General features: G+C 42.5%; 1 protein-coding gene across 2 annotated transcripts in view; it reads left to right on the top strand.

The window, feature by feature from the left end:
• FHL2 (four and a half LIM domains 2) overlaps window positions 1-19,056 on the top strand; it is a 63,031-nt gene extending 43,975 nt beyond the window's left edge. For both annotated transcript variants that reach the window (XM_004471267.5, XM_023592515.3), the window contains exons 3-6: window positions 9,124-9,298; window positions 13,948-14,117; window positions 14,589-14,775; window positions 18,423-19,056. In XM_004471267.5, the coding sequence (XP_004471324.2) occupies window positions 9,124-9,298; window positions 13,948-14,117; window positions 14,589-14,775; window positions 18,423-18,574 (684 nt within the window). In that variant the 3' untranslated portion in view covers window positions 18,575-19,056. The remainder of the gene's footprint in view (window positions 1-9,123; window positions 9,299-13,947; window positions 14,118-14,588; window positions 14,776-18,422) is intronic.
• The last annotated feature ends 1,023 nt before the right edge of the window (window positions 19,057-20,079 follow it).

Here is a 20,079-nt window from a genome sequence, read left to right as displayed (position 1 = left end):
ATAATTTTAAAATATTGACAAACCTGTGAGCATTAGGCAAATTTTGTTGGGTACTGACTAAGTTTGCGGGGGGAGGGGGGTTGGGGAGAAATTTTATGTGAATAACTTCTCAAAAAAATATACTGTGGTTATATAAAACATATGATTTGCCATCTTTACGAATTTTAAGTGTACAGTTCAATGGCGTTAGTTACATTCATTGGCATAGACCTTTAAATGAGACAGACAAGATTCCAGAACCTGATTTCTTAGTTAGCTTCCTTATATTTTAATATTTTTTCTATGAAGTCACTCAGTTATAGTCTTAATTTCTGTTAACTTAAACTGAGAAAATTCTATAATCACAAAAGGCAAAAATCATTAATTTTTATGGCCCGTGGAATAATTGAGAAAAGGCAATATGTAAAATTTTATGATCCTTTGATGTTATGCTATTCCGAGAATTTTTCTTGGACACCTGTTGATACTAGCAAAATATTTTTTTAGCCTGATTACAGATGCTTATTGAATGGAGCTGTCTAGATTCTGGGTTTCAAAACTTCAGGAAACTCAAGAAACGATAGGTTGACCAATAACCCCAGAAATGCTGCTAGGACTAAACCCTTAACAAAGCAGTGCCTTTACCAAGCCCCGGGCCATAGGCTTGGCTCCAGCTTTTCATGTTCTATGGCTCTGTGGGCAATGCCATGAAGTCTGACAGGCTCCCCAGCCCCTGCTGTGGGCACCAGGGGTTGTGCACAGAGAAGGAAAGCGTCATGAAACAAAAGCCATTTGCAGACCTAAAGGTAGCTTTCATGGGTGAGCTTCCCATAGGAGTCGGAAGTTGCCACATACTGGTGCTTGGTCCCAGGTACCGCCTAAAGGCCTACTTGCATGTTCTAAATTCCTCATGACACCCTAGAGGTAGGAACTTCCACCATTCTATTTTATGGAAGAAGCTGCTGAGGCTTAGAGAGGTTGACGGTCTTGCCCAGGCTTCCAGGGGTAGAAAGGAGTAGAGGGAGAATTTGAACCCAGATGGGGTGTTCTCCAGGCTTGTGCTGCTAGCTGGCGTGCTGGACCGCCTGCCTGCTTGCAGCCTCTGGCCTCCAGGACGGTCAGGCCGGCCGTGGCTCTGTTTAGCCGACAGTCCTATGAGTAAGGGGTGTCTTCCTGACCTCGATTAATATATAATAAAAGGCTCTTCATCCTTTGGAGACACACAGAGCCCGACGGGATAAGAACTCCTGGACCCCTTCAGATAGCAAGGACTGTCTCGCAGAAATGATGCTGAATTTGTCTCGATAACACTCCTGCCAGCTTCCTTAGGAATTAAATGGGAGACATTGATGACCAGACTGGCCCAGGCCCATCCAATAAACTTAAAACGCTTCTCAGTGAAGGAGTAGAAAGTTCTTAAGGAGCAGGACAAAAACTTTAGGGGTTTTTTGACCAAAAGCAACCAGGGGACTCAGAAATATGAGGCTACATTTTTTAGCCATCCAGGTTAAATTTCAACATCCCTGATTTTCTTTTTATTTTGTTGCTGACCAACAATTAAAAATATAAAACAAGGCTATTTAGGGAGTGTAAGGTCAGATTAGAAAAACCCATTCTTCCTTCCCTTAAGCAGGCTGCATGCCTCTCTCCTGACTAGGATCCATTCTTTTGCTAAGAGCTCATTCTCTTGTCCATGCCCACGCACACAATCCAATTTGCCAGCCCAGCACTCTTTATTTGTTGGGTTGATTTTTCAGTTCTTCATGAGTGAGTCACTTTTTGAGATTTTCCCTGCAGAATTTACCACCACGTTTGTAATGAGCATTGAAAAGACATATATTTATTTAGATATTCTTTGATAAGAGAAAAACTTGTTTCTGGAGGGAATTTAATAAAGCAGCACTTTTCCAAATTGGAAACCAAGATGACTCAATGAGAATGTGAGAAGGCTTTCTCAGCCCAAGGAAATCAAAAGTAAGGCACAGCAACAAAGATGCGAAACCTTCAGCCCAGATGCCACATGTGCAGGGGGCGCTCTGGAGCCCTACTGCCTGGCTCCACTTTCAGGGGGCTGAGTGCCCGTGGCTTGCACATCTGTAAAGTGGGGTGACCTGCCCCACAGAACTGTTGGCAGGATGAAATGAGGTAGCCTAGGGGGGGACCCCGGGAACAGAGCCTGACACAGAGCAAGCGCTAGTGTTTCTGCCATTGTCCATTCTTCCGGAAGTTTGCTTTTAAGCATTCGAGAGAATATACTGTTGGGAACATAACATTGTGATAACAAAGCATAGAACATCTTTACAAAATGCTGAGTGTGAACGGCAGTGCAAAGCCACTTAGGGAGGGAAGTCCCGTGGGGTCGGGGAGTGCCTGGTTTGGGAAATTGGCAGTGGAAGGGCGTGTAGAGGAGATGTGCTCCCCCCCGCGACATCCTCGGGCTGGGGTGACCTTGCCACCCGTCACCCTCAGCTCCTGAGAGGCGGAAGGGTCCCTCCAGCCTCCCAGGCAGCCTCGTGGCTCAGCTGAGTCCTTGGAATCTCAACAAGGGACACATTTAGAGGTGGGCGATACACTCTTCCCATGGTAGGATTGTTTCTGAAAAGGAAAAATAGAAAATCTGAAAGGAAGTGTTTGGACCTAACGTTCCATGCTTATCAACATTTTCCTGCAATTTATGACATTTCTGTGAGTACAAGATTAGTCTTGATATCTTTTCTGGAATGTGTGAAGTGTCTCTTTCTTCCTTCATTCTCTTCTCCCTCCTTCCTTTTTTCTCCCCTTCCTCCCTCGCTTCCTCCTTCCTTCCTTTTCTTTCTTTTTCAGTCTTTCTCTGAGAAGGACTTTAAAACCAGAATATTTACAGGACAACTTATAGTTTTTGAAAAACTGTCAGTGGGAGACCTTCTCTTGCCTAAAATTCTCTGCAAGTCAATGCTATCTCTGTTAAATAAATAAAATAAGCTAGACAAGGTAGCAGAGTACTAATAATCAAAACTAAAAATCTATTTCGAGCTGTGACCAGGAGAGATTAAAAGGGTCTTTTGCAAATAGATATTCAGAACATGATATCAAGCTCAGGTTCCGGCACATGAGTTTAATCAAGTACAATCTAGCTTCTTGGCCTTTTTGTGGTGTTCTCTGATATACTTAAAATACATGTGCTCCAGGGAGCCGTGTGGCTAAAGCTCTGCCTCACGCAGGGGCGCAGAGGAGAGGATCAGGTTTGCCAAGAGCTTAGTTTGCTGAAGGGAGCCAAGGTGGAACGGCAGTATTTAGTTACATTTCTCTTGCCACAAAGTCTTTTCTCACTTCCTCCTTATTGTGGATTTTCTTAAGAAGTGATTCCAGGAGGAAGCTGCTCACAAGCACTTAAGTAACTGAAGTCAGACTTTTAAAGACAGCACAAACTAGAGTCAAAGAAAAAGAATTAGAGAGAAACCTGATAGCATAATCATTGAGGTATGGGTTGGACAAATACTTTTTTTTTGTTTTTGAGGTACCAGGGATGGGGAACGTATACGGGACCTTGTAAGTAGGAAGCTGGTGCTCAACCACGGAGCCACATCAGCTCCCCTGAGTTGGTTTTCTTGTTTGTTTGCTTGTTGTTTGTTTCTTTTTAGGAGGCACTGGGAATGGAACCCGGGACCTCCCATGTGGGAAGTGGGCGCTCAACCGCTTGAGTCACCTCCGCTCCAAGACAAATACTTTTGATCTCGGCTCTCTATAGTGCTGTGCGAGCTTCAGGGAGTGGCACAGGACTGCCCCCTAACAAGCCTCGCTTGTGGCTGGGAGCTTCCCAGGGCAGGGGATACCTGAGCGGGGCCTGACCGCCCAGTGGGATTTTGCCTGTTGGAGAAGAGGGGGAAGGGCATCGCGAGCTGAAGGACTTCAGGGGCGAAGGCGTGGAGGTGTGAAAGAGGGGATGAGAATGGAAGGTGGGAGGAATGACAGAAAAAGAGGCCGAGAAAGCAGGTCAGGACCAACTTGTAAAGCCGTCGAAGTGCCATGTAAAGAATGTGAGCGCCATTTAGTTGTGCTGGATCATTGAAAGCTAAAGGCAGTGGGAATGTGGTGGGAAATGAAGTTCACTGGTTTTTAGCATCTTTATCTTAAAGTCACTCATCAATAAAATAGCTTTAATAAAGTTTTATTTCATAGGGTTACTGTATGATTCAAAATGGCTGTAAGAAAGGATTAGGAAAAATAATCCTAGATTTAAAAGGTCTTTGAGCAAATTAAAATACTATACACAGGTTATAGATTGGTGAAGCAGTGGGACTTTAAAGTACCAGAAATTCTGATTAATATTACTGTCTTCATGAGTAAATGTGATTTTAGTTAAGTGATGCTTTGAGGTAACTGTTTGCATGATCTGAAGAAATAACATTACTTGAGCAATTCCAATATACCATGGACTAATATTAATTCTTTATATGAATTAACTCATTCAGTCTTCAAAACCAACAGTAGGACTATTTTTCCAATTTTATAGGTAAGAAATCTGAGGCCCAGAGAGGTTACTAACTTGCCCACAGTCATATACATGGAAATGGCTTGGCAGGACTTGAATCTAGGTGATCTGGCTCTACAGCCCTTGAGTTTAACCACTGACTTTGACTGAGTATGTGCAGCATTTTAGTCATGTGCTCCTGGGATCCCAGAGAGGGACTAGACTCATCGTAGTACAAAAATGTGGTGTGTCTCCATACTGCCTCCAGGCCAGCAGTCTCTCAGATGACTTAGCCCAGCAAGTTCACCATTGTCTACAGCTGGAACGATGGGTGATGCAAACTTTTTAATTACATATTTTTATTTATTTTACTCCACAAAATGTAAGAATGTCATCTTGTTTGAGTGTTTCTCTTTAGGGAAAAATGTTTTCTGTCAAAAGATTTTGAGAACTAACAAATATCCTTGAATAAATCATTCAGGAGCTACTGATATTAAAAAAGAGAGAGCTCTCTCTGTGTGTATGTGTGAGTGTCTGTACAAGAGAGAAAAGGAGAGATAAAGAAAGGTCGAGAGAGAGAAATTGTGCAACTCAACCCCAGTCAACTGAAAAGATATCTTGAGGAAGGAACTCTGATTAGTTTCTTAGGCCAATACTGATCTCTGAATGGAGGGTTTGGATGAGAAGCATTTCTAGGCATCTGCTTTGTAGCATCCTGCAAGGCAAGTCAGCGGATCTGGCAGAAGCCAGGGTGAAATGGCTCTTAGGAACTTGGCACTTGGAGTACCCCCCTTGGTGGTAGTAAATTGGTCATTCCGAGAATGCAGCAAGCACCTTGGGGAAGGGAAATCCCCAAGTAGCCAAAGTTGCAGAAGTGAGAGAGTCAAAAAGGTGGAGATTATGGGCTGGGTCTTAAGGCCTAGAAGTTTTCCACTGATCCTCATGGTCTAGTAACAGCATGGGCATAGTACCTCAGTTTAGAGGAATGCTTTCAGGTGTCAACATTCTATGTCTTATACTGTAGTTCCTGCGTTTCCAGTACTGGAAATGTTAACCTTAGAAAAAATGGGCTTCTGCAATGCTTTTCAAAATTGTGTACATTTTCCTCTGTAAACTTGGGAGGAAGTGTCTTCTAAAGTCAGCTTTTCCATGACTGTCCAGTCATGCAAAGGCGTTGCTGTTCTTTCCTTCTTCTGGGGCTAACGAACCAGGAGAGGGGACTGTTAAATCCCAGTGGTTCCTCCATCAATCCCAAAAGGCAATTCCTGTGAATATGTATTTCTTTTCTTTTTCGTTTCACTTATACCCTTCTCTCGTGATGCTTACTCCTTGGACCGGGTAGCCAAAACATGTAAAAATAGGTCCTCTTCTCAGAAACAGGTCTCTTTCTTACTTCTCCTCCCACCTCTCCTTCTGGGTTTTTTGTCTTAGCCAGGCCATGATTCACTGAACATGGAAAAACTGTTGCAGCTTTTCCATAATAGCAGTCCTTTATGAGGTCCCTGCAAGAAGGAACCCAGCTAACTTCCTGAAGAAGTGTTTTCCACATGCCGTGTATTAATCCAAATTGATGTTTTAAATGCATTTATTCTGTACCCAGTGTTATAGCAGTGATAGTGTGATCAGAATCTCCAACTTCTTAAGTTAGACATTACCATTTTTGTTGGTGAGGGCTTTAAAATGGTTTGTTCAAATTCCTTATTCAAAATTTAAAGAAGGCAATGTTGAATTGCATTCATTGAGTACAAAACACAGTATTAAAAGTTGTTAGAGTTTGGTTGTTTCTAAATTTGTTTCATGGGTACACCCTGATTTCTTCAAGAGTATATTTTTTTAAAGCAAAGAGTAATACAGACTCTACCAGGAGTTTTGCCTGGTATAGCTCAATGGAAATAGTTTTTGGATGAGAAGGACTTCAGCTTGAACTTGGCTCTGCTTTGTACCAGTTGCATGACAGTGACAAGTTATTGAACTTCTTTGAGCGTCAGTAATAATATTTATTTTGCAGGATTGTACAGTGCCTGGAACTCAGAACATTGTAGTAATTATCATCACTTTTATCCCAGAAAGAGAACTATAATGACAGTTTTTTTGAGGATGGAAAGTATGCATAAAGAGAATTTAGGCTATAGCTAATCCTGAATGAGAACGATGGATATTTGCAAACTGTGGGTTTTGCCAATAATGAGTTTACCTTTGTAGGCAATAACTTAATTTTATTTAAAGTAACCCATAAAGCACAAGGTGATTTCCTCAAGTTTCTGAAAACACTTTAAAATAGAAATGCAAAAGACAGGTTAGTCTCCCATCCCCAGTAGATGCACCCTCAAATGTCTGGGCTCGCCAAGCATGGGAGGGACCAGCACCTCAGGCAGCTGCCTCTCGTACCGCCCTGGGCAGAGCCTACTTGGGAGCACCCCCTGATGTCCAGGGGTTGTGGGATTCAGGGGAGAATCAGCCTTGTTTAGTCATGCTTTAATAAATTCGTGGCTTGTTTCTCTTTCACTATTACCTTGCATCAGCTGTGATTCTACTTCCTGCTGTTGTACCAAGGAGGCTTCTAACAGGGATACCCTCAAGGGACCCAGCTTGAAACACACGTAAAATCATACACATGGCAGTGCCATGCTCACTCATTCTTTTCAACGCATTTTGACCGTTGTTTTTTTTTTTAATTCCTTAAACTAAAACAAAATGTGCAAAGAGATCACCAAATCAATTAACTTTTGTTTGGTTCAAGTTGCTGGGGTTAAAAAAAAAACACAAAAACCTAACACAGCAGTATGTCAGCAAAAGAGAACAGTTTGTTCTAGTTTGGGTTCCGCGTTTACTTGGTGTTTTAGTACTTTTTTTTTAAGATTTACTTATGTATTTTTATTTCTCTCCCCTCCCCCCACCCCAGTTGTCTGCTCTCTGTCCATTTGCTGTGTGTTCTTCTGTGTCCCCTTGTATTCTCGTCAGCTGCACTGGGAAACTTTATCTCTTTTTTGTTGTGTCATCTTGCTGCGTCAGCTCTCCGTGTGTGCGGCGCCACTCCTGGGCGGGCTGTGCTTTTTTCGCATGGGGCAGCTCTCCTTACAGGGGTGGGGGGCACTCCCTGCACGTGGGGCTCTACTACACGGGAGACACCCCTGCATGGCATAGCACTCCCTGTGTGCATCAGCACTGCGTGTGGGCCAGCTCACCACACAGGTCAAGAGGCCCCGGGTTCGAACCGTGGACCTCCCGTGTGGTAGGCAACACTCTATCCATTGAGCCAAATCCACTTCCTTGTAGTACTTTCTAATCAAGTCCAAGAGAAACGTGTTTTCACATTGTACACTCAGGGCAACTCCAGCTTCTCTTTGGGTTTTGGTAAGAGAAGTCCTGAGGAGGATATTCTCGAAGGCAGCCTGGGTGAGTGGCGCTGCTTGGCGGGCGCTCAGGCCACCAAAGAGCTGGAAACTGGCCCAGGGAACTGTGTGATGGCCTCAAATTCTGTTTCTGCCTCATTAATAAATGGATGATGGTTTCAGGTCAGAGCAGGGAATACAAAGAAAGACATTGAGACATAGCCTTTCTAAGATAAAGCTGCATATAAATTGGTTATTTTTCACTTGTGCATTAGCACTTCCGAAATGCTATTATGCCATTTAAAAAGGCAAATATGGTGGGGAGAAGTCCTATTATTCCTCAGGCAGGATCAAGGGTAGCGCACAGCCAAGTGCACTTTTCTCTTGGGCTCCTTCTCTTGCTCACCTTTCACTAAAAAGCGCGAGTTCTGTCTTCTCCACCCCCCTCACATCTGTTCCCTCCTTGCCGCTCCCACAGAGGCCTCTGATTCTTCTGCTGCTGCACATCCTGCAGCGCCTTCTCAGTGTTCTCCCTCCCTCCCCGCTAGCCTCCCCCACGCTCCCACTCCTTACCCGCTTTTTGCACAACCATCTTAGCATTTCACTCTTCTGGTTGGAATAAGGCAACAGCTCTCGATGGCCTTCAGGTCAATTTCAAGTTCTGCGCAGACCCGAAGGGCCCTCCAGCCCTCGTCCCCTGGCGCCCCTCGCCTCCTTGCCCCACAGTCTTCTTTCTCACATCTCCTTCCTGGCTTCTTCTCAGCCCCCAATTCCCGCTCCTACCCCACCTTCCTGACTCACCCCTATCTGTGGTTCCTGGGCACTGAGCCAGCACCTTAGTGAGAAGTCCTTCCCACCCACCCCCCTTTCCACCAGCTAATCAGACCCCCTCGTCGGGACTTCGCTGAATCCCCCTTGAACCCAGGGCAGCTCTTGTCACCTGGTGAGCACAGACTGCTGTCCCTGTTGGTTTGCTCAGCTCCCTCATTAGCCAAAGAACTCCGGCAGCCTGTTTTCCTCTGTTCATAGAATGAGAAGGATGAATGGATTTTCACATTTTCCGTTTCCCTTTCTTAGAGGCAGTACCTAAGGGAAATTTCTTTGTTTTTCAAAAGCATCACCCGTCCGCGCACATCCGTCTAAGCCGCTGCTCTAAAATACATAAGCGCGCAAGTGGCTTCACCTCATTTATTTCAGCAGTTAGGTGGTGATCCCCGAGCAGCCCTGAGCCCAGAGCCACCTTGTACTCACTGTTCCTGCCCCATGAGTGTGCACCACAAACCCTCTTCCACGGACTAGACATGGCGCTCCCAGTGTCCTCACTGCAGCCTGTATTCTCTTTTCTGGTTCGACTCCCGGCAGGACTTATCTTACAAGGACCGGCACTGGCACGAGACCTGCTTCCACTGCTCCCAGTGCAAGAACTCGCTGGTGGACAAGCCCTTCGCCGCCAAGGAGGACCAGCTGCTCTGTACGGAATGCTACTCCAACGAGTACTCGTCCAAGTGCCACGAGTGCAAGAAGACGATTATGCCAGGTCAGGACACACGGCCCGCGCCTTCGCGCCTCCACATCCGCGCACCCTGAGTTGCCCCTCGGTTTTTGCCTTGATGTGAAAGTACCCTTGATACACTGGTGGCATTGACGTTGTTCCAGACACACATGTTGATTCTCCACGTTTTGCCCCCTGAATTCAGAGAAGTGTGTAGAGCACTCACTGTGTGCTGGGGTTAGGCCGTTGGGAGGAAGCGCATCTTCACACCTGGGCTTTGTGCGGGGGGAGGTGGGAGACGTGGGGTCGAGGCTATGCAGCCCAATCATAACGTGTAAATATTGGGAATTCTCCCTAAAAGCACACCTCCCTCACCGGTTCCCACCTTTTCACAAACTACAAGCTTTCCCTTTTCTTCCCTTCTAATAGCTGGATTTATGCTCATAAAATTATTTCAGCACGTATGTATTGTGCCCTCCCGGCTGCCAGCCACTGTGCTAGGAGCTGGACTTGCAAAGAGTAGTGAGCTAAGGGAGGTGTGCTTTGAGGAGTCTACCTTGTAGACAGACATAATCAAAGAGGGCAGAGCTGTACTTGGGTCAAGGGCTAAGGATAGTAAGTCAACGACTTGTTCGTGGAAAGGGAGGACTGCTTGTCCCTTGTTTGGCTGGGGGTTCTTTTGGTTTAGTTTTGTGGGAGAGAGGAATCTTTCATTTTAAAAAATAGAGTGAGAAAAATAAACTGGGTTTCTTAGACATATATTTTTAAAAACCTATTCATACAGAAATGCAGGGAAGGGAGAGTAACCACTCAGATGACGCAAAGATTTTGCCCCTGGATGACTAACAGGAAGACAGAGGCATGGACTGTGCTAGCTGAGACCATGTAGGATCAGTGATGTCCTCACATAACCATACGGGGGTCACCAGGAGTAGCGGGGCCAGGTTTAGCAGATAAAAATACAGGACGCCCAGTTAAATTTGAATTTCAGATAAAGTAACTGATTCTTTTTTCATAAAAATCAACCCCATTTGAGACTTATTTTATCTGACAACCCTACTAGAGGTCATACAAAGCCAGGAAAGAATCTTTCTCCATTGAGAAAATTCTTTAGGAATTCTTTCCTTCACAGAAAGTAAGAATATAGAAAGCAGTGAATAGATCCTTGAATGAAGCAGGAAATTGATCACTTGAATCCACTTAGGTAAAAGTAGCAAACTGGTTGGGGAGACAGACTTCTGTGCAGAAGTATAGGATTTAGGGAAATGTAACTTAAAACTAGGACACGTCGGGGAGTGGATGTAGCTTAAGTGGTTGAGCACCTGCTTCCCACAAGGGCTGGGGCTCAATCCCAGACAAAAACTGGGGCATATGAACTCGGGGGTCTCCCATTTGTGGGCACTGACAGAGCTACTATAAAATCAGGCCCAGCTTGACAGGAGGGGGGCACAGGCAAGATTCCAGGCCAGGCCAGAGGCCTTCTGTAACACTTAAGCAGCCAAATCCATCTGAGTGGTCACCACTCAAATTACTTAGGAAGGTGGCCTCAGAACGGCTTCATCAGTAGGTCAACTTCGTTAATCTTAGGAAGGCTTAGAAGTAAGTGCAGATGTATTAAGAGACTCAAACCCATTTGTCATAATGTTGTGTTAAGTAGTTTGAGCCTAACTGGTAACATATTTGTGATGGTGAAAGAAAATTTGGTCTATTAGAGTAAATTAACTTCATAATTCCTATTTGAAAATGTGTAATTGAGTAAGTAATTAAGGCTTATGATTTTCAATGGAAATGTTCTTAATTGATAAGCCATTTTAACATTTAAGGTGTCTTAGGATGTACCATATTTGAACTGGAGGTTTGGTTTGTTAGCTGAAGTTCCTGACAGGGATGTAAACGAGGTTACATTTTAAAGTGTCGGTTTCAAGGAGTTCAGTTCCTTATGTTGGTAATGCCACCAAACCCAGGCAAGGAACTCGAGAGGTGGCAGAAATGGATTGGGCACCAAAGGCAGGGTGGGGTGCCGAGAAGAAGCAGGTTTATCTGAGAGTGGCAGACACTAGATCACAGTGCTCACTTGCCTTGGTTTGTTTTTTAATTACTGTAAGCAATTCAGGATGACTGGTGGTATAAAATATCAGTGTAGTTTTGCAGTGACTTTAGATACGTAGGACAAGAAGCATGTAAGTGAGTAAACAACTCACTCACTGGCCCCAGAGCCCCCACAAGTCAGTTTCCTGATGATCTAGTCAGGAAATTACAGTTACATCACAAACCACAATGCCTGGGTTTACCAGTTTTCATCGACCACACATTCAGGCCCTGTGTGCAGAGACTGCTCACTTTGCACCGCAGGCCTCCGAGCAGGGAGGCCATCATGAATCCTTCCCTGAAGTTTCTGCATTCTCACTTGCTAACCTGCATTATTGAAATTGGGAAAATATACCTCTTCCTTGTCCTTCCATCCGCTGGAAAACTGTAATTGCAAGTTTGTGCTAGAAGGAACTTTATCGCCCTCTGCTGGAAGTGTTGTAGAATAACCTTGCACGTCTCTGGCAATTCAGTGTAAATGGCGCCTACTTAGACAATGGGCCTTGGGCAGTGCCTCTGCTACCTCTGCAGAGTGTGCCAGAAGTGCCAAGTAGATTTGCCTACAGTTACAGTTCTCTGGGCAGTGATATTGATAGAAGACTATTTCAGAACATACCAAGAATGCACTACTTTAATCTTGCGTTGGGTCTTTAGTGAAAGTCATAATCGTCCTGTATTCATTGACAACATCCCTTGGGTTCTAGACTGTTTAAGTGAAGGTCAGGGATTAAAGAGCAAGTGGCAGAGGTATACCTGAGAAAATAAGCCCTGAAAGACCAAGGAAAATAATTCTAAAAATTACATCAAAATCCTTCCATCATTTTTACCTGAAATTCAGCAGCTTAGTGTAATTTTCCTCATTTCAGGATTTACCACCACCAAATCGACTCGCATAGATTTTATACCCTAGGTCTGAAGATCATTAGGTGCCACCACCCCAAATCCACTCTCACACTCTGTCCGCCTAACACCACCAATTTATCTAGTTTGGGAAATATCAGGAAGCTGAAAAAGTGATCAAAAATGATATCTGATAAAGTAATAATGTAATAATTCTGAGCACATATCCTAATTACTTGAGATAGTGATATCTCCACACCAACCTTCCAATCAGTTACAGTATACCTGTAGCTTTGTAGTTCAGGCTGCATTATTTTTGGCCTTGGGGCTAATGACTAGTTTCTAGACTCCTCCCTGTATCATCTCCACGTGCTTACACCTGGTTCTAGATCAAGCATCTTTGCCTCTGGCCTAATTCTCCCTCATTTCCTGACTTTGCCCATCATTCCACATTCTCCATCTGTTAACTGATCCCAGGATTTGGCAAACTTTTTCTTTAAAGAACCAGATATTTTGGGCTTTGCCAGCCATTATGTTCTGTTATAACTACTCAAGTTACCATTGCAATGCAAAAGCAGCCACAGACAATGGGAGTAAATGAATCGGCATGGCTGTGTTCCAATAAAACTTCATTTTAAAAAACAAGCAGGGAGCAGATTGGCTCAAGCAGTTGAGCTCCTGCTTCCCCCATGGGAGGTCCTGGGTTCAGTCCCCAGTGCCTCCTAAAAACAAACAAAACAAAACAAAACAAAACCACGAGCAAACAAATGAAAAACCCAACTCAGGGGAGCCTATGTGGCTCAGTGGTTGAGTGCTGGCTTCCCACATACGAAGTCCTGGGTTCAGTCCCCAGCCCCAGTACCTAGGATTAAAAAAAAAGAAAAAAGCAGTAGGCCAGATTTGGCCCACAGGCTGCAGTGTGCTGGCCCTTGAACTTGGAATACCTCTCTATTTCTTCATCCATTTACTTCTTTTCCCCAAATCCTTCTTTACTTTTTCATACAAAGGGTGCTGCCATATCTTTCTCTTTCTATAAACATATGTACTTCTTCTGTAAAGTAAGAGACAAATATCTATCAAATATTCAGCGTTTTCTGTAAACCAAATCTTAATCTACTGGGAGAAATGATGCAAACACATCAAATGATAAATAGCTATTCAAAAGGAAATGGATGTCACAGTTAAGAAAATTACTAAATGGGATGTACAGATAGCACATGTAGATTTTAATTACAGCACTTAACACAATGCATAAAACCACCACCATACACCATGACTTGGTTTGTACAACCAATGCAGAGAGTGATGTAGTGGTTCCTCACTGAAACAGGCTTCAGACTTTTGGTTCATTCACACACCCAACCATTTCCATCCCACTGAGAACCAGAAGAGAGGAAAGTGTAGCCCCTTTGCTCCAAAACTCACACTCCATAAAGGATTAGTCTCAGCTATTCCAGATCTCTATATTTTGCATAATTGAGAGACAAGAGCTACTTTTTTCCTATGATCTTAATAACTTTTCAACAAACTAATACTGGGTACCTATTAGCACAGATATTGTCCTAGGAAGTGGGTACATATCAACGAATCAAAAGACAAAGTCAACAAAATAGAAATTAGCCCCCATTTAGAGAAGAGCCTTCAAGAGCTTGCGTGACTTGCTGCGGTCAAAACTAGATGGTGGAGGCGCTGAGAGCAGATTGCTCAGACTTCAAGTCAGTCATTTTAACAATAGCTTGCTATTTTGTTTTTTACTCTGATAACAGGGACCCGCAAGATGGAGTATAAGGGCAGCAGCTGGCATGAGACTTGCTTCATCTGCCATCGCTGCCAACAGCCAATCGGAACCAAGAGTTTCATCCCTAAAGACAATCAGAATTTCTGTGTGCCCTGCTATGAGAAACAATACGCCATGCAGTGTGTTCAGTGCAAAAAGGTACAGTATCTCTTCCCCTCCTTTGGACCTTGCACGTTCTAGCGAGTTTGTCTCCGTGACCCTTGCCTCTCAGTCCTCCCTTTCCTGAAGAAGTTACACCTGTAAGACTTGAACGACCTAAAATTATGCCTGCCTTACTTTACATGCCGTCATTCTGATGCGCTTCTCTACATTTTGTTTGTAGAGGAAGCCGTGATGCACAACACCTATACTTTGCATTGCCCCAGCATCTCTGTGAGGAGGCTGAGTGCTAACTGCTAGCACCAGTTTCACAAATGGAAAAGCCAGGGTCTAGAGCAATGCAATGAAGGGATGTCTATAAAGCATGTAAAACAGGCTTCTTAGTAGCTTTTAAATATTTTTAGATATTTTCTGGAGACGAATCTTGACTCAGTGGCAGTAACAGGGCTTGAGGAAGTTTTCTAAGAACAGAGGGGACTCCCACCCCACCCCCCTTTTCCTCCTTGCCAGCCCATCACCACTGGAGGAGTCACTTACCGTGAACAGCCCTGGCACAAGGAGTGCTTCGTTTGCACTGCCTGCAAGAAGCAGCTGTCTGGGCAGCGTTTCACGTCCCGAGAGGAGTTTGCCTATTGCCTGAACTGCTTCTGTGACTTGTATGCCAAGAAGTGTGCTGGGTGCACCAATCCTATCAGTGGTAAGTATTTCGTTTGAACTTACACAGAATTCCCACTGAAAATGCTCAAACCATCTGCTCTTCTTCACATAGCAATCTGAAGGTAACAAGGTGTAATGTTTTAGCATGTGAACGTTTACACACCTGGAATCTCTAGGCCTTGCTAAGGTTCTGAACAGGTAACAGCTTTTTCTATCCTTGTTATATTAGGTACACTTCAGTGGGAAACTGTTTCACCTCTAGCTCTCCCGATCACTTAAAACCACTTGGTCTGTTCTCAGTAGGTTTATTATTTCTGCTTGGGTTGGATCATCTCTAAAACTGTCACCTGTGAGTATATGACACCCATATAAGCAAAATGAAAATGGCATTTTCAGGTTAGGCAACTGTGCTGAGTTCTTACAGGAGCTCCTTAGCATCTTAGTGATGCTTTTTGATTACAAGGCCATGGCTATGTGAAGGCGGAGGGTCTGCTCTATTTCTTTTGTATCCTTCAAATGGTTGGGCAAAGTGATAGGCCTCAAATCTGGTTAGCACTGGGCCAGGCCCCAAACTCAACTTGAAATATACTGAGAAAGTTAGTGTGGAGAATAGATGGCTGGTCATGCGAAAGTCCTGTACATTTTCACCAGGTGTAGCCACGCAAATCAGTGACTAGGTGGGGATAGAAAACTGTGAGTTTAATATAAAATGGCACAGAAAAAATTCAATTATGTGATATTTTCAATTCGTGTACATTCAGTTGGTGATTGAAGATGGCACGGGAGCGGACGTAGCTCAAGTGGCTGAGCACCTACTTCCCACGTACAAGGTCTGGGGTTTGATCCCTGGTACTTCCTCAAAACAAACATTAAAAAGCCAACTCTCATTGGGGAGCGGAGGTAGCTTAGTGGTTGAGCCCCTACTTCCCATGTACAAGGTCCTGGGTTCCTTTCCCAGTACCTCCTTTTAAAAAAAGCTGACAGACACATGTGCTATAAGCACAATGGGCTGGCCAAACATCTTTTTTATTTAGCTTTGCAGTATAATTGCACTTTTGCTTTCCTCAAGCCTGGAATCAAGTTCTCATAACTCATTTAACTCACTGGTAGGGATTGAAAGCCCCCGGTCACTAAAATCATCCTTTCTGTATAATTCAGAGTGAGTTGTATTTCCACATGAAATGAACACATCAAGAAAACATAACATCTCAATTTTTCTGTTAAGACAGCTGATTCCAGCCATTTATGTACAGATTTCCCTTTAAATCTGGGAGAAAAATGCAATAATTTTGCCCTATTTTTAATGCTGTTTTGATAGTAAATTGTTGAGGTAAATGTTTATAAAATTAAGCTTTATGAAGTAACCTACATAAAAGCACTTTGTAAATGTAAAGTATCAGATATATATGTGTTAATTGCAGATATCATTAAATAGAATTAAAAGCTTTCCTCCAAAAGAGAAGACTTAATTCTCTGAAAAGCAGAAACTAATGTTCAGGAACCTATAGAGGAATTCTGAAATTGTAGCTAAAATGGATTTATGACCATTTCCAAACTGTTGTGCAAGACTGAAAGTTTAGACTAAGTTTCTAACAGATTCTTATTACTTTTTCTCTAGCAAAATTTAAATGATTTTTGGAACCAAATTCTAAATTTATATATCCCAAGTTTCTATGTGGCATGATGCTTAACTTCCACATGTCTTCTTTCCTTTAGAAGGATGCATCCCTCTTGGGCTGTCTTTGGCTCTCATTTCTACCATTTGCCCATTTTGCTTGTGTTTCCAGGCAATAGCGGTGCTTCTAAAAGGAGGCTTTTGACTGGGACAGCTGCCCCGCAGAGCTCCTATTACTAACATCCCTTTAAAAAAAAAAAAAAAAAAACCCATGATATTCACACACCATACAGTCCATCCAAAGTGTAAAATCAGTGGCTCTCAGTATAATCACAGACTTCCAGCATCCTTCTTGATCCTTCCCCTTTGCCAGTGTCTCTCCTTGCTCCAGCTCTGCCATGTAACAGAACTTCCTGCAGGTGAAATAAAGGAGAAGCAAGGACTGGTAGAAATGCTGGGGCATCCTAGCAGCTGCTGCTTGGCTTCCCAGTTAACTCTGAGTAACAGATCTGCTGATGAGAAAAACGACCTTCCAAACCTCCTCCAGCCCCTGCCCTTATTTTGAGGTATAGTGTTACTGAAACCACTGATTTTCAAACTTGGCTGCATACCGGAAACACAGAGGCAGCTTTCAAAATGACTAACGCCTGGGTCATGATTTAATTGTGTGGGCTATGACCCAGGTACTGAAATTTTTAAAGCCACAGGAAAATTTGAGAACCGCTGGCCTTCAACCACCTTAGGTTCTGCCTCCAGGCCAGGGCACACGCTCTGCGGTTGATAGGCTCCACAGCCCAAATGTCTAGGATTGGTAAAGGCAATCAGTATTTTGGTTACATGGATTATCCAATGTAACTTTATTCTCTTAAAACTGTAAGATGTTTCAGAAAAGAGAGTTGGAAAGCTTTGCTAGTGCACATTCCATCTGTGGCAGAGGCAGTATGGTATTATTAGAAAGGGCACGAGAACCTGAGGTGCAAGACCTGGTTCAAGTTCAGTGTCACTAACTAGCTGAGGGGGATTAGCTCTAAGGTTCCTCCCCTGTTGAAAGGACTTAATGCCCCGCTGACAGCCTAGTCAATTAAGTTATAATAGGAAACTAACTGTTGAGTGAATTATAGACTTCTCATGCTTGTCAGATTTCAGACTGGAATAAATGGAATAGTTAGTGTAGCCACTTTACTTTAAGAATCACTTTCTCTTAAGAATTCTTTTTGTAATTGGAATTCATGACCTAAATTTTACCAGAATCAATTACAACTCTGAGATCAGTTCATGCATTTGATTCTGTTTTATTTCAGTGTGCTGATGGCATTACAAACCAACTATATCATCATAGGTGATGAATGTACCTTTGAGATAAGTCATCAAAGTCAAGCAATCACAGTGAAATCAGCTACATTTCTTTAAAAATATAACATGGTTTTCTCCACTGCTTGTAGATCATAATCTGCTTCCACCTATCTTAGTAGCCCCGTCTTCCACCGACTACTCCAGCCTCACTAAAGCGCTGACATTATTCAACTCTTTCACCTAAGTTGATATCTCACAAAATTCCCTCTGCAAGAATGTCCATGCTCTCGCCTGCCCCACTTAAATATCACTTCTTTCATGAGGCCTTTCCTGACTGTCACAAAGAAAATTAATCTTTTCCTCTTCTATGCTTCCTTTAGCACACATTAAAGGAATTAGAAAAACTGGTGCCCCATTGTCAGGGAGTTTCATTCTAGTGGAAAAGCATAACAATAAACAAGTAAACAAATACACAAAAGAAGTACATTATATGTTACAGCATTAATCACATAGTTTTGAAACCAATTTCTATTTCTATTTCTTTTGATACTTAAGAGCTCCTCAAGGCTGTGCATAGTGTCTGATTTCTATATGTAGTCACACTTTTCTATATGTAGCCATACCACCCTGTCACTAGAAACTTCTACCATCCATATTACACGATTGCAATTGTGACATATATCAAACCGGAATTACTTTTTCACTCCCAGTAGCCTGATTCTAACTGGTTAATGTCCTCTTTCTTTCTGCATGCAACATTGTTTTTTTTATTTTAATAGGACTTGGAGGCACCAAGTACATCTCTTTTGAGGAGCGGCAGTGGCATAACGATTGCTTTAATTGTAAGAAGTGCTCCCTTTCACTGGTGGGCCGAGGCTTTCTCACAGAAAGGGATGACATCCTGTGCCCTGATTGTGGAAAAGATATCTGAAGCCAAGACAAAGAAGTTACTGCTTGCACTATACACAGATTTATATATTTTCTTTCTCAACCAGGCAATGTTGTGTTCTGGTTTTTATCAGTCACATCAAGACTTTCCTCTTGTGCTTCTCAGTGATATTCACGTTTGTTTAAATCCTTTAATCCCTTTTACTAGTTCAGTCCAGAGAAGGAGAAAACTCTTACACAAACCCTATGTGGGAAGGTGGTTTTGAATTTTTGTAATCAATTTAGGCAGATTCAGGCATAAAAATCCTTTTGAGTGATGTCATTATAAATATATCTTTCTTTCACTGCATATTTAATTTTTAAGTGCAATTAACATACATGTCACAAACTTGAAAATTTCTTAACTATAGAAGGTAATGAAGATTGATATTTACAGCTGTATAACTTCCTGTTATGTAACACCTAAAAGCAAGATTATGTGACTTTTACAATAAAGTTATTCAGTACAAAATCTTTTGTCATGCACCGTGTGTGAAATAATCATTAATCTTTGAGGTTCTAAGTATAAATAATACTTTATTATATGGTCCAGTTGTCACTGAATGAAGTGCAAATTCTCATGGACTGTGTCAGTGTTAACTAAAATGGCATCACACCTTCTATTTTAAAAAGACACTCTTCAGTCAGCACTACCTATCTCTTCCAGGCTACCTTCTCTTTATTTTCCCCACCCTAAACTTCTTTTTTCATGGAATTTATTACTCTGGATTCAATGCAATAACATAAGCTCCAGAATATGAGCAGAATATGAAGTGAAGACAGTTTTGGGTCTACTTTCCATGATAGAGGTCAGCTCTTTCCATTTTCATGGATCTTTACGCTAACCTGTGTTTTCTTCAATAAAAGAAAGGATTGCAGAAGGACACATGTAACTTGAGGCCAGGGATGACATCTAGTTCATCTTTATATTTTGAACCTTAGCAATTTAGGATATACCAGAAGCTCTCAGCAACTATTTTTGGGGAAAAAAAGAATAAAAGAGAGAGAAGGAAACATTGCTGTAAAAATAATACTTTGAAAGTTCTTGAGTTGTTAGCACAATTTTTGTGGGTTTTTTTTGTTTGTTTTTTTGCTCTTGTTTTGGGTATAAGGCATTTCAGAAATTTTGTTACATTCCCTTTTTTTTAGGGAAGGATTAAAAAGTAACCTCTTCTTAGGTGGAATATTCTAATAAGCTACTTTTTGTAAGTGCCGTGTTTATGACCTAATCATTCAAGTTTTACATTGATGCCTGACAGCTTCTCCTTTCTTTCAAGGACAGTGGGTTTTTTTGTTTTTTTGTTTTAGTAAAATCACTGGTTTATACAAAGTTCTATATAGGGGGTAAAGTTAAGCTGCTAAAACTCCATGCGGCTGCTGCTCTTGAAATATTGTACTTTGGAAGTAAAAACAAAAGATGTTTTTTGTCTTAAAGAATTTTAAGAAAATGAGTCATGATGAGACTTATTTATCTTTCCAGGAAATAAGATTGGTCTTAAAGACTATATA

The sequence above is a fragment of the Dasypus novemcinctus genome, chromosome 17, assembly GCF_030445035.2.
Source record: "Dasypus novemcinctus isolate mDasNov1 chromosome 17, mDasNov1.1.hap2, whole genome shotgun sequence".
NCBI classification, from domain to species: Eukaryota; Metazoa; Chordata; class Mammalia; order Cingulata; family Dasypodidae; genus Dasypus; species Dasypus novemcinctus.
This window is presented reverse-complemented; position numbering and strand designations above follow the sequence as displayed.